This window comes from Peromyscus eremicus, chromosome 17 (assembly GCF_949786415.1).
Source record: "Peromyscus eremicus chromosome 17, PerEre_H2_v1, whole genome shotgun sequence".
Classification (NCBI taxonomy): Eukaryota; Metazoa; Chordata; class Mammalia; order Rodentia; family Cricetidae; genus Peromyscus; species Peromyscus eremicus.
This window is the reverse complement of record NC_081433.1, coordinates 31,957,443-31,969,444: the sequence shown is the minus strand read 5'-3', so window position 1 is coordinate 31,969,444 and position 12,002 is coordinate 31,957,443. Positions and strand designations below refer to the sequence as shown.

The following is a 12,002-nucleotide window of genomic DNA, read 5'->3' as shown; positions in this document are numbered from 1 at the left end:
GAACACAAATAACAGACAGGAAAACATGTAGGGCTAGGAAACGGGAAAAGTTAACTGGCTTAGAACTGTGCACTCTCCATTTGGCTTTTTTTTTTTTTTTTTTTTTTTTTTTTAATGCAAGTAAACAGTGAATCTCAAAGAACAGGAATTTACACACTGCACAAGAGTGTAAATTTAGGAGGCATTGCACAGAGCACAGCCTTAGGGCATATATGACCAGAATGAGCCTAAGATGAGGTGGTCTTGTTCATTGCTTTTCAGAACTCTTTAAAAATAGGAGGAAATGGAGTCTAGGGAGATAGCTCAGCAGTGAAGAGATTTACTATTCAAAAAACAACCCCCCCCCCCAAAAAAAAGCAAGAAACTTCAAACTCCATCACCACCAATGAAAGCCAAAGTTTAATCCTTACAAATTGTTCCATCTTAAGTACCAAACTTTGCTTCACGTGTTCGCTGTCATCTTTCCTGAGTTTTTATGCCGACCCTTTAAGATGACAAAATAACGCCCACACCCTTTTGCACTCATGCTAGCTGGCCACCAGGGGGCAGGTGACGTTTGGGAAAGAATTGAAACTGAGCAGTCTGAGGCTTGTTATAAGCAAGCTTGGACATTTGTGTGCAGGCATTTTACATGCAGGCATTTTACAAGCAGCTACATTTGGCTCGTTTTTCCTTTCCACTGACATTTTTTCTATTCTTTCAGATTCTTGTTGCTTTCAGGAGAAAGGGATTAATATTTAATGTGTGTGGGATAGCTTAATAGTGTAGTTCAAGTAATTTTTCCTTATTTTAAATTTATTTTATGTGTATAGGTGGTTTCCTTACATGCATGCTTGCCTGTGCACCACGTGCATGCATGATGCCAGAAGAGGGCCTTGGATCCCTTAGGACTGGAGTTATAGACCCTTGTGAACTGTTATGGGTGCTGGGAACTGAACATGGGTCCTTTGGAGGAGCAGCCATTTCTCCAGCTCTTTAAAATAAAATTTTTAATGAATATAACTGATTGGTGAGTGGGTTGCTTATGTCTTCCCTTGGGTAGTGTAAGCTAATGGGTTTTCCTTTAACAGGACAATTTACAGTTTATTGTTAACAATCCCCATCTCCCCCACCAAAAAAACCCACCCAGAAACAAACAACGAAAACAACCCACACCCTTCATTATATGGATGGTGTTGTATCTATTTGCAATAATAATTTATTTATCATTCAGTGTATAATTTTGATGAGTGCTGATATCTTGGGTTGTTTTAAACATGTTTTTGATAGCACAATGATAGCATTGTGGGTTTTTTTTTTTAATATTTTGAATTTGGGGAAAGGGTTTAGACTTTTTTTTAAAAATAATAACCTGTGATATTAAACAGAAAATGACACCTAAAGGTCTTTTTCTTTGACTCCAAGTCCTTGGTGATTGGTGCTTCTGTTGCCATGGATATGTGGTTCGTTTAGGAGATTAATTGGCTGTGGGTGTGTTTGTTCATCCCCACAGTGACCCTCTGTGGTTACCGGTTTTGTTGAGATCTTCTGCCATGGCGGGGTGTGGGGTTCTAATGAGGAGGGTGAGTTTCTCTAGTTTACCTCCTGTCCTCTGTCATCTTCAATTCTCAGATGCCGCATAGGACTAAAGAAGAATAATTGCTTTTTGTCAGTTTAACAACATTTAATGAGTTGTTTGTGGTTTAACTTTTCTTTGTCTTATGGTTTAAATTTTCTTTGTCTTAGGATATTTTTTTACTTACTCTCAGAAACAGACCTGGTACAGAAATTGCACTAACCTTTTGTTTTTAGTGCGGTCCTTAACACATGAGAATTAGAGCTAAAATTTGGACAACCTGTCACTAGCATAGTAAAACAGGTTGATTTTTGAAAGATTGGAAGTATTTGTTGTTTGGAGGTTTTGCTTTGTTTGCTTGCTTTTCATCTAAGCAATCAGGTGTACATATAACTTTATAGGTAAAATACCTGGAAAATGCTCAGAGGCAGTAGTGTGAACCTGTGCCGTTAAGACAAGTGAATCAGTTCACAGATTGCTTTAATGAAATCTTACTTTTTGCCTAGTTAATAAATAGACATTAGGCACATGAGGTGGTTAATTTCCCTTAACCCTGTTCCAAGAGTGACTGGATCTGCGACATCATTGGCTGTTACATAAAGCTCCTGAGACCACCCACTTTCTCCTCCCCTTTCCCATCCCTGATGGGAACCACAACAACCCATGGCATGTACAGTGTGATGTAACTCAGAGGCTGCTTGCTTCCGGACCTGCTCCTCGCAGCTCTTGCTCAGACGGAGGGCATTGTTTTTAGCTGCATCTGGGGAGTGCAAACGGAAGCCTGGAGCCCTGGGATAGCTAGCTCTGGCTTTCTTTTTCCTTTGGGTGGCCTGACCCTAGCTGTGTAGGCTTGTTTTTCTCTGGCTGTATCTCTTGGCCTGGAAGAGTACTGAGTTGGAAAGAGACAGCATGTGATGGTCCCTGGTCGCTGCTTCCCCTGCGAAGTCTTCCCACTTGCTCTGAAGACATGTTGTTGTCTCCCAAATTCTCCTTATCCACCATCCACGTCCGCCTAACTGCCAAAGGACTGCTGCGAAACCTTCGGCTTCCTTCGGGGCTCAGGAAGAGCACCGTCATTTTCCACACAGGTTGGTCATGCACAGATCCCTCTGCTCAGATCCCCTGCTGCCTAGGGGAGGGACTTGCTGATGAACTTGCGAATGCTTCTCAGATTTCTATGGAGACAGATAATTGGGAAATAAAGCTCTCTTTAATGAGAGGCTTAGCAAACAATACGCAGTTTTCTCTTGTGTTGAGCGGGAGGGTACTTTTGTTGTGTGGAGGCAGCTGAAGGCTTGTTTGTGTTTATGGATGCAGGATGGGTTGCCTTGGAACTTGCTGGCGCTCTTCTCTGCCACCAAATCTGTAAAGACCAACACCTGTTAATTCACATCAGTCTTCAAATGATTTTTGGAAATAGGATGTATGCAGATTAAGATGATTTCTCTTTGCCCTGAGAAAGGAGATGGGTTTCTGTGGTTTTATTTTGCAGTTTCTCATTGAGATGGATAGGCTATTTCAGTATATGAAAAGCTCTCCACATTGCAAACACTCTTAAAATCATCCTGATGCTTGTGGAGGGGCCAATAAGTGGACCACAAATTTAGTTTTCCAGGCTTCCTAGTAAAAACAATTGTGGACATAGACTATTGCTCCTGATGTTTGCGTTTGCAGCTGCTTTTCATTTTTCTGTTCTTAAGATGGAAAATCTCCTCAGTGCGTCCCTTCAGGCATACGTGAACCTGTCTGCTTATTATGTTCAGATTGCATCGCCTGGCGGTGCTACCTCTCACTTCTGCTAGTGGTTGTAATGGTGGTAAATTAAGTTGATTTCATTCTGTAATGGCCTAAGTGTACTTACAGTGGGGGCTGCTGTGTGTTGGCGTTAACAGGATTGCTTCATGGGCATGTGAATGCATGGTTTTTCAGTGTCGTGTGTGTGTGTGTGTGTGTGTGTGTGTGTGTGTGTGTGTTTCCTGTGTACCTCTTGTTTTTCAGTTGGCTCATTGCTGTCCCTGGTGATTTTTTTTTTTTTTTCCTGCTGACTGCTTTTCATTTTCCCAGAGGCATTTGCCTTCTCTGTGGGATAATCTTGATTTTGTTTTTTCCAGCATCCTTTCCTTGTTTCATAATTCCCCTTGGCCTGGCATTTGAGTTGGCTGGCCTTTCCTTCGAGGTCTGATGGTTGGAGGTAAATGAAGGAAGCTGGTGCCAACTGTGGCTTTTTTCAGCCCAAATGCCACTGGGATTCTCTCAGCCCTAAAACTAAAGCTGTGGGGGGCCATGGGTGGAGCTCAGTGTCTGCTGAGGCCTTGGCTTTAATTGCCTGTACCCCAAAAATAAAAAAAGACAAATACCTAAAGTGAAAAATATAAGTGTGCTATATTATTGTTGTTGCTATTGATTTTTTACCAAAGAATAATTTTTTGTAACAATACAATAAAAAAAGAAGGTCTTTAGGGTGTTGTAACATCCTAATGTGCCTCTTTCTGACACTAACTTCCTGTCCTTTCCCCAGAGTGCTCACTGTCATGGTTTCTTGGTTATTTTTCCTGTAGTAGTTTAACCAGACACAAATGTATGGAAGTCTTTCATAGCCTCATTTGTTGTGCAGAATTGGAAGCTTGGTGTATGTTTTATTGCTGGCCTTTGTGAGGTTAATAGAAGAGTTTCATGTTGATCTACTTCATTCTTTCATGTGTGGGGGTGGTGCTGGGGATGGAACTGGGTCTTATGCATGCTTAGCTGGCACTCTGCTACTGAACCACACACCCAGCCTTTATTCCACTCTTTTTAATAGTTGTGAAACATCCCATTGCTTGAGTGAACAATGGTTCATTTATTCTACTAGCTGATGTTTTAGGTTGGTGTGTAGTGTTTTTGTGAAGCAGGTAGCTTGAGCAAAAGACACAAGGCTTTAATGACCAGAGTCTCTTTAGTTAATAGTGGTGTTTTAGTCATGTCTTATTTTCTGAATTTATACAAATATTTTAAAATTCCTTTGTGAGCATCATAATTTTTAGACCTAGAATGCATGTATCAGTGAACAAGCCCACCTTATTTTACACCAGTAATGGCCCGGACACATGTAAGTACAGACTTGCTTATATTCGTAGTGAAGGAATTACCATTAGTTGCCTTAGTAATGGGGCTACTGGCCTGGATTCCAAGAGTACTGGGATAAGATGGCGTTCGCTCTACATAACTAAGTGTATGATCATTTTTGCTTCATATGGCTGCAAGCCATGGTAGCCACAATGTTCTGCTTTCTAAGCTCTCTGGGCCTCAAGTTTGGGCTTTTAAACTCGGAATGTGTTACTACACTTGGTAATGAATCTTAGCTAACTACCTCCCAAATCCAGTTCATCCCCTTGGCTTATTTCTCTTTATGACATCATGTTTCTTATCTGGCCATCAACCTTGAGTCATCTTGTTATTCATCCTCAGTTATCCACAACAATTGCTTATAAAAACTTAAGACCCCACCCTTGGAGTCCCTCCTTGTTTTCACTCTGGCCACCCTCCTCCTCCAGGCACTTAGTTTAGATAAAGCTTGCTCTTTTGGGGGAGGATGCGGTAGGTGGGGGGTGGGGGGAGGAGGGGGACTGGGGATTGAACCTAGGACCATGTGTATAGTTACTTCACCACTGAACTATGCTCCTAGGCCTGCTGTTATTATAACAAAATACTGACAGCATCCTGTCAATGCAGCCAACCACTGCAAGCGCTTTCTGGAGGGCTTCATATTTGCTCTGTCCATCAGCTCAGCTTTCCCTCTGATTCTAACCTGCTTCTCCCATTGCAAGATTAATTCATTCATGTCACATATGAGTATCTGTTGGGCACATGCCATATGCCAGGCACAAGGCTTGGTGCTGAGAAAAGAGCTGGGATGAGGTCCCACACAGCCCTTTGCCTTCCTTAAACCCATAATTGGACAAGAGACAGGTAATCATGTAGGGTGTGGCCTGGGCCCTCAGGTGTTCTTGTTACCATTATCCGGGTGTTCCAGAAGGAGTGCCTTTTAAGTCAAGTCCTTAGGATAAGTGGAACTAGCTGCGAAATAAATAAAAAGTGCTCCAGACAGAGAAAAATAATGTGAAAGCCTAGAGACGTAAGGAAGCATATGGCTCCTTCAAAGAAGAAAAAGAACTGCAATATTTCTGAGCAAACAGTGTGGTGAGAGAGAGTCTGGGAACAGACTCCTGGTAAAAGCCTGGAACAAGTGCACAGGGCAGAGATGGAAGTTTTTCTCCCCCGTAAATAAAGGCTGGAGGAGAAAGCCACTCTGGCAGGGATCTTGTGTGGTACTGGAAGAAGATACCAAACATAGATGAAGACTCGGGATCAGGGAGGAACCCTGAAAGTCTGGAATGACCTCACTCATAGTCCCAAGTTTCTGTCAAGAGTATTTCTTGACAAAGTATTAAGCTAAGTGTATTTTGGATTTTTATCATAATACCACTGGTCCTAATTTTATGGTGGCTCAGTATAAGGGAACTATATTTCTATGTATAAATACTCCTTCCCTCTCAGTTTTAGTTTTCCTTCCAAGCTGGAAATAAACCCATACTAATTATTATAGATTGTATCACCTGATCCTCAAATACTTAATGTTCTCTTTGACGCAAGGGAAGGCAGTTAATTACACTAAGAATTTTGAATTATTTTCGCTGGGCTAATGAACTGAAAGATGACTGCTGTACTGCTGTGTAGCAGTTTCCTCCCAGTTAAAACATTCCATCTGGTAGGGACGCTCTATAAGACTCAGGAAGTCCCCGAAGCTGACCAAGTGCACTAGGCTCCTCCCTCCTCCAGTTTATGTAAGCAGTAAAGACTTCTCAGACACTCTCAGATGAGAAGAGCTGCCCAGAAGAAACTCAAATCAGCCCCAGCTGCCGGGAAGAGGCAGAAGCGGCTGACCTGAATGACCTAGCAGAGACCCACTATCCCCCTTTGAGCTGCCTGCTAGTTGGGCAATCAGAAGCTGGTTCCCTGCTTTTATCAGCCAGCACCCATGCTGGGGTGGCTTTTGGTAATGCAGCTGTCTTTGAGTCATTTCTGCTCCTGTAAGTGACCCACCCCTCTCACCCCTATGCCTCTAAGTAGCCCCAACAAAACCCCACTGGTTCACTGAGTTGGACTTTGGTGCCCTATCTGGGCGAATAGATGCTGTTCGTGTCTCCCCAGGAATAATTTCATATGACATGTAGGCAGGTCTGAGTTTGATCCCAGCGCTGGCGTAGGGGTGGGATGGAGGTAGCTAGCGGTGGAAGTATTGAGGAAGAACAAAGCCGTATCAGTACAAATATGTATTTACTTGAGGCAGTACTAAGGAGAACAATTTTTGACTCTACAGCGTGTGAATGAAATCTATTCAATTACAGTGAAATTCATCAAATTATGTTCTTAGTTGGATGTTCACTTGGAAAGACTTTTTCAGAATTGCTGTAGGCATGAAAACCAGTCAGCTGAGAAAGTGCCGCACCTCCCCCAGAGATGGAGCTGTGCCGTGCCTGGCTCTGTAGCCAAGACTGGTGTCTCTGCTGTGCCCTCAGCTCCTTTCCTTCTGGGCACCTTCCTCAGGCAGGAAGCAAAGGAAATGGGGAAGGAGGTGGTGCCAGATCTCTGAAGTTCCAGTCTCTTGGGCTAGATCTCAGTCACATGGCTGCTCTACCTGAAAGAGGGCTGAGAAACTGTCGGATTTCTCTAGTTCCTGAAGCATAGGCGTGTCTGTCCCCAAAAGGCAGAGCGATTATTTCTCAGAGACTCTTAACTGGTCACTTATGAATGGAGGGAAGGGTATTATGGAATCCATAACAGATCTTGCTTCTTTTTTACTCTGAAATAACACAAATTGGTTTTGGTGTTGATGAAGTATTGGTAATCATTCCACTTGTTTTAGTTTGCTTTTCTGTTATTATAATAAAACTCTGACCAAAACCAACCTCGGGAGGAAATGATTTGTTGGCTTACAATTTATAGTCCACCATCAAGGGAAGCCACACAGGCAAGACCTGAGGCAGAGACTATGGAGGAACACTGCTTGCTGGCCTGCTCTCCCTGGCTTGCTTAGCTACCTTTCTTATACAGGCCAGGCCAACCTGCTAAGCAACGGAGCTGCTAACAGTGGATTGGGTCACTTGCATCAATTATCAATTAAGAAAATGCCCCACAGACATGTCCCCAGGCTGATCTGAGGGAGGCAATTCCTCAGCTAAGGGTCCTTCCCAAGTGACTCTAGTTTGTGTCAGGTTGGCAAAAACTAGCTTCAACTTTCAAGCTATTTTATTATTGGGCCAAGTTATTTTATTATTGGACGAAGTCTTACTATTTGGCTATAGTTACTTGAAATACTTTAACTTTCCATTTTAAAATAATGCATTGAGGAAGATGTTTTGCATTTCAGATGTGTCTTTTATGCTTTTAAATTTTATTAGTGAAACATTTATGATGATTATTCTATTCATGGACTGTTGAGATAAATGTGTGTTTTTCTCAAACATCAAAATAATAGATATCAATGAAGCCATTATAGATAGTTTTAATAATATACACATACACGTTATAGTATGTGTATATATGTATATACACATCAATTTATATGTAAAAAGAGGTTTGGTTGTTGGTATGTTCTTTAAAAGGCCAGATTGAATGATAACAGATCAGTGATGAAGCTCTACCACATTTCACTGTCCTAATGTATAGCCACATCTTTTTGCTTCTTGGAAGCCATCTTGATGACTTCACTGGCCTCTGAGCATGTCAGTAGTTACTTACCAAGGACATAGAGAATCACTATTAAAATAACATGTATTATGGTTGGGTTGTGGTACATGCCTTTACCACCCAGCGGAGAGAGGCAGGTAGTTTGTCCTGGACCAAGCTGGCCTTGAACTGCCAAAGCTACATATAATGCAAACAGACAAAACACCCCAGTGATATGTACTGTGACTCTTTGGGTTAGCTTTAAAGAATATCTTAGAGCTAATTTATTAGCAGTATGTGCAGAGCTACGCATGGTGGCATACATCTATAATCTTAGCACTTAGGAGGAGGCTGAGGCAGTATTGAGAGACAAAGGTTAGCCCGTGCTATAATCAAGACCCTATCCTCTCTCCCACCCAAAACAAAAATAGTGTATGCACATTACCTGTGATCTTAGGTAAAGAGACAGTAGTTGGGGTTTTAATAACCTTTTCTGCATTCCCCTTAGCTGTACTTTTGATTATCTTGGAAGTCCTTTTATCGGTGATTATATAGCTCTGGGGAAAATTAATACTAAGGAAACTTTTAGGGCCTGTATTAGTTACTTTTCTATTGCTTTGATAAAATACCATGCGCAAGGCAACTTTTAAAGAAAGGATTTCTTTGGACTTATGGCTACAGAGGATCACAGTCCATGATGGCAGAGTGAAGCCATGGTATCGGGTGGCTGGCTGAAGCAACAGCCGAGAGAGAACTAACTGCAAGTCTTTTGAAACTTCAAAGTCCACCCCTAGTGATACACCTCCATCAAGGCCACACCTCCCAGTTCTCCCCAATGGGAGACTTATGGCCACCAATGGGGCCAAGACTTACAGCGAATATCTTATTCAAACTATCACGGGGCTGAGAGACTTGCCCTTTTGCCTGTGACTTCTATAACCTAGTTCTCGGTACCTCCCACTTCAAGGCTTAATATTTTGAGAATGATGCTCTCTTTTTATTTGTTGTTTACATATGTGTTCCTAATGTTGAACTGGCTATTTGAATTTTGGTTTCTTTTACAAGAGGATCTACTGTGCTTAACCATAATAACGAGATTGTTGGTTTTTTTGTTTTTGGTTTTTTAATAACTTTGGTACATTCTGGAGACCCTGCTACCTCTCAGTGTGTTATGTCAACAAATGTCTATACTCAGCTGTTAGGTTTCAGAAGTGTCCTTTTATGACAAACACAATAGCAACATGGTCTAAGCAATGGAGGTACTACTGTGGCTACACAGTGCCCACCCACAGGGCATAACAGTGACATCATCTGTAAAAATCACAGAAGACACAGTACTTACAAGTAGTAAATCTTGTGTACTCTGGAGGAGTAACTACAAGAAGGCCCTTGCAGGCTGCCATTGCTTATTTGGGAGATGAGTTCCTAGTGGTGACAAGACATTGTTTGGGGTACTATATTTTTCCATGTGTTTAATTAGAAAGGACATGTTGATGCATGTTGTCATTGGTGAAATTAAGAAGACACCACTTAGCATAAGCAGGCTTTATGTTACTGAGCAGTTTTTTATGTCTTTAGTAAGACTGGCAAGTCAAAAGGATTAAGACAAAAACAAACAAAAAACTCATAAAAATTACTGTTAAGATGGAGATGTAACCTGTGTGTGGTGGCACATGATTTAATCCCAGCACTAGCGGGGCTGTGACAGGCTTATGTCTATGAGTTCCAGGCCAGCCTGGTCTAGATAGCAAACTCCAGGACAGTTAGGGCTATGTAGAGAGACACTGTCCAAATAAATAAGTACCTCAGTTGTTTACATGCTAGCCTAGCATACATGAAGCACTAGGATCAATCCCAACTATATAAACCCTGCATCGTGTCACATGACTGCCATCCTAACATTCTAGAAGTGGAGGCAGGAGGATTACAAATCAAGGTCATCCTTGAATATATAGAGAGAGCTCAATGTTTAAGCTAATGTTTGCTGACAATATAATAACTTACAATTATTTTGATAAAGTGGTATAGATTACCCCCATTGTTAAATTGATAGAATTAGAATCAGAACGTGTGTGCATGTAGTCCTGTGTGTGTGTGGGGGGGAGGCTTTAGGCAATCTTTAGGCTTGATTGCACCTTGAGAAAATTACAGGGCAGCTGATTATTCTGAAGAGCAGGTGAGTTTCGAATGAGCTATTTTTGGAGATTCGGGAGCAGAGTGTGAGAGAAGGTTCTCACACCTTCCTCACAAGCCATTTCACACTCCTCCTCTTCTGCCCTTGTCCTCATTCTGCCTGTCAACCTGATGGTTCCCAGCTGGAAGCCTGCGCGGCACCTGGTGCCTCCTGATCTCTTGGCTATGAGGGCCTCTTCCGTTCCTCATAAACAAACCCATTCTTTCCTGCCTGGTTCTCACTGTCGTGGACCCCAGATTTGTCCTTGGGCCTCCCTCCTGGCCTCTCTGCCTCGGGTTTTGCCCCTTTGGGTCTTCCTTCCCTTCACAGGACCCCGTCAGCACTGTTCTTGCACCCTGCACATGCCCTTGCTCCTGCTTAGGCTTCCAGCGGTTTCATGTTACTTTGGGATTGATGATTTTGTCAAGATGCACAGGCTTTGGGGCCTTCCAGTCTCTGCCTTCATGTGTGTTTTCTGGCTCTGTCTTCAGTTCCTGGCCCCCCTCCTTCAGTTATCTGTCTGTCACATGAGGAAATTTGGTCAAGACTCTGCCCCCGTACCTAGAACATTCTCTATCTTCACTCCCACCCCAGTGTGTGTATGTGATTCCAGTATCTGATTATCATATCATATACTTCCCAGACTGGTGACATAGTTCTGTCTGGTGCACAATTTACTTAAAACCGGGACCAGTTGGTTAGGATGCATTCCATAGACAGCTACAGAATGAGCAGTAGCCATTTAGATGACCATGGCATATCAGGATGCTCATTTATATTAGAAAACATTCCCATTGTTTTTCATTTTAATACTTCAGTTTCATGGAGAGTTGCAAGACATGAATCCCATCATCAAATGCCAAGGAGATACCCACTGCAAAAACAAGTACATGGCATTCCTATTGGAACTTTCAGATGTGGGATTGAGAAAATAGTGCAGAAAGATGGGAATTGTTTGACTGTCTAGTCTGGTAAAGGTTGAGGTAGCCTTCCTACATCCCAGAGCAATGATGATGATCCCTGCTGGGCCCCCAGTACCCGTCCCTCCCCTGTCCCCGTTATGGTACATTGTAATGAGTAGTAGTGAGTAGACCAACGTGTATAGGAAAATAGATTCATCCATAGGTAGTTTGTTTTTTGTGCTTCATGGCACTCAGGACATTTTCTTACTGTTTTTTTTTTTTTTTTTTCCTCTAAGATTTTAACAGCTTGGGAATCAAGCCGATTCTATAAGTGGATGGCTTGTTTGGCCAGTAGGTGGGTTTTTTCCCCTTAGCTTGTTCTGTGTCATGCTTAGGCTTTGAGCCCGGGTTTAAGCCTCTCTCTAAAGATGAGATGGGCATCCATCTGATGGAGCAACTTATTTTTGTCTGTAAGATGATAAATCAACCTTTTGGACTAGTTATTTAGCTGTTGCTCAAGAGAGCAGTTTTTTAAAATTTATTTATTTATTTATTTATTTATTATTTTTCCTTTCATTGAAAATAGATTCTTAGCTGGGCTGTGGTGGCGCACGCCTTTAATCCCAGCACTCGGGAGGCAGAGCCAGATGGATCTCTGTGAGTT

General features: G+C 42.3%; 1 protein-coding gene across 4 annotated transcripts in view; it reads left to right on the top strand.

The window, feature by feature from the left end:
• Mtus1 (microtubule associated scaffold protein 1) overlaps nt 1-12,002 on the top strand; it is a 147,202-nt gene that overhangs the window by 92,463 nt on the left and 42,737 nt on the right. The window contains exon 1 of one of the 4 annotated variants that reach the window (XM_059245025.1): nt 2,239-2,643. The exons of the other annotated variants lie outside the window; for them this stretch is intronic. Coding sequence (XP_059101008.1) covers nt 2,523-2,643 — 121 coding nt within the window. The 5' untranslated portion in view covers nt 2,239-2,522. Of the gene's footprint in view, nt 1-2,238; nt 2,644-12,002 lie in introns of those variants that run through there. 4 annotated transcript variants of the gene reach the window in all.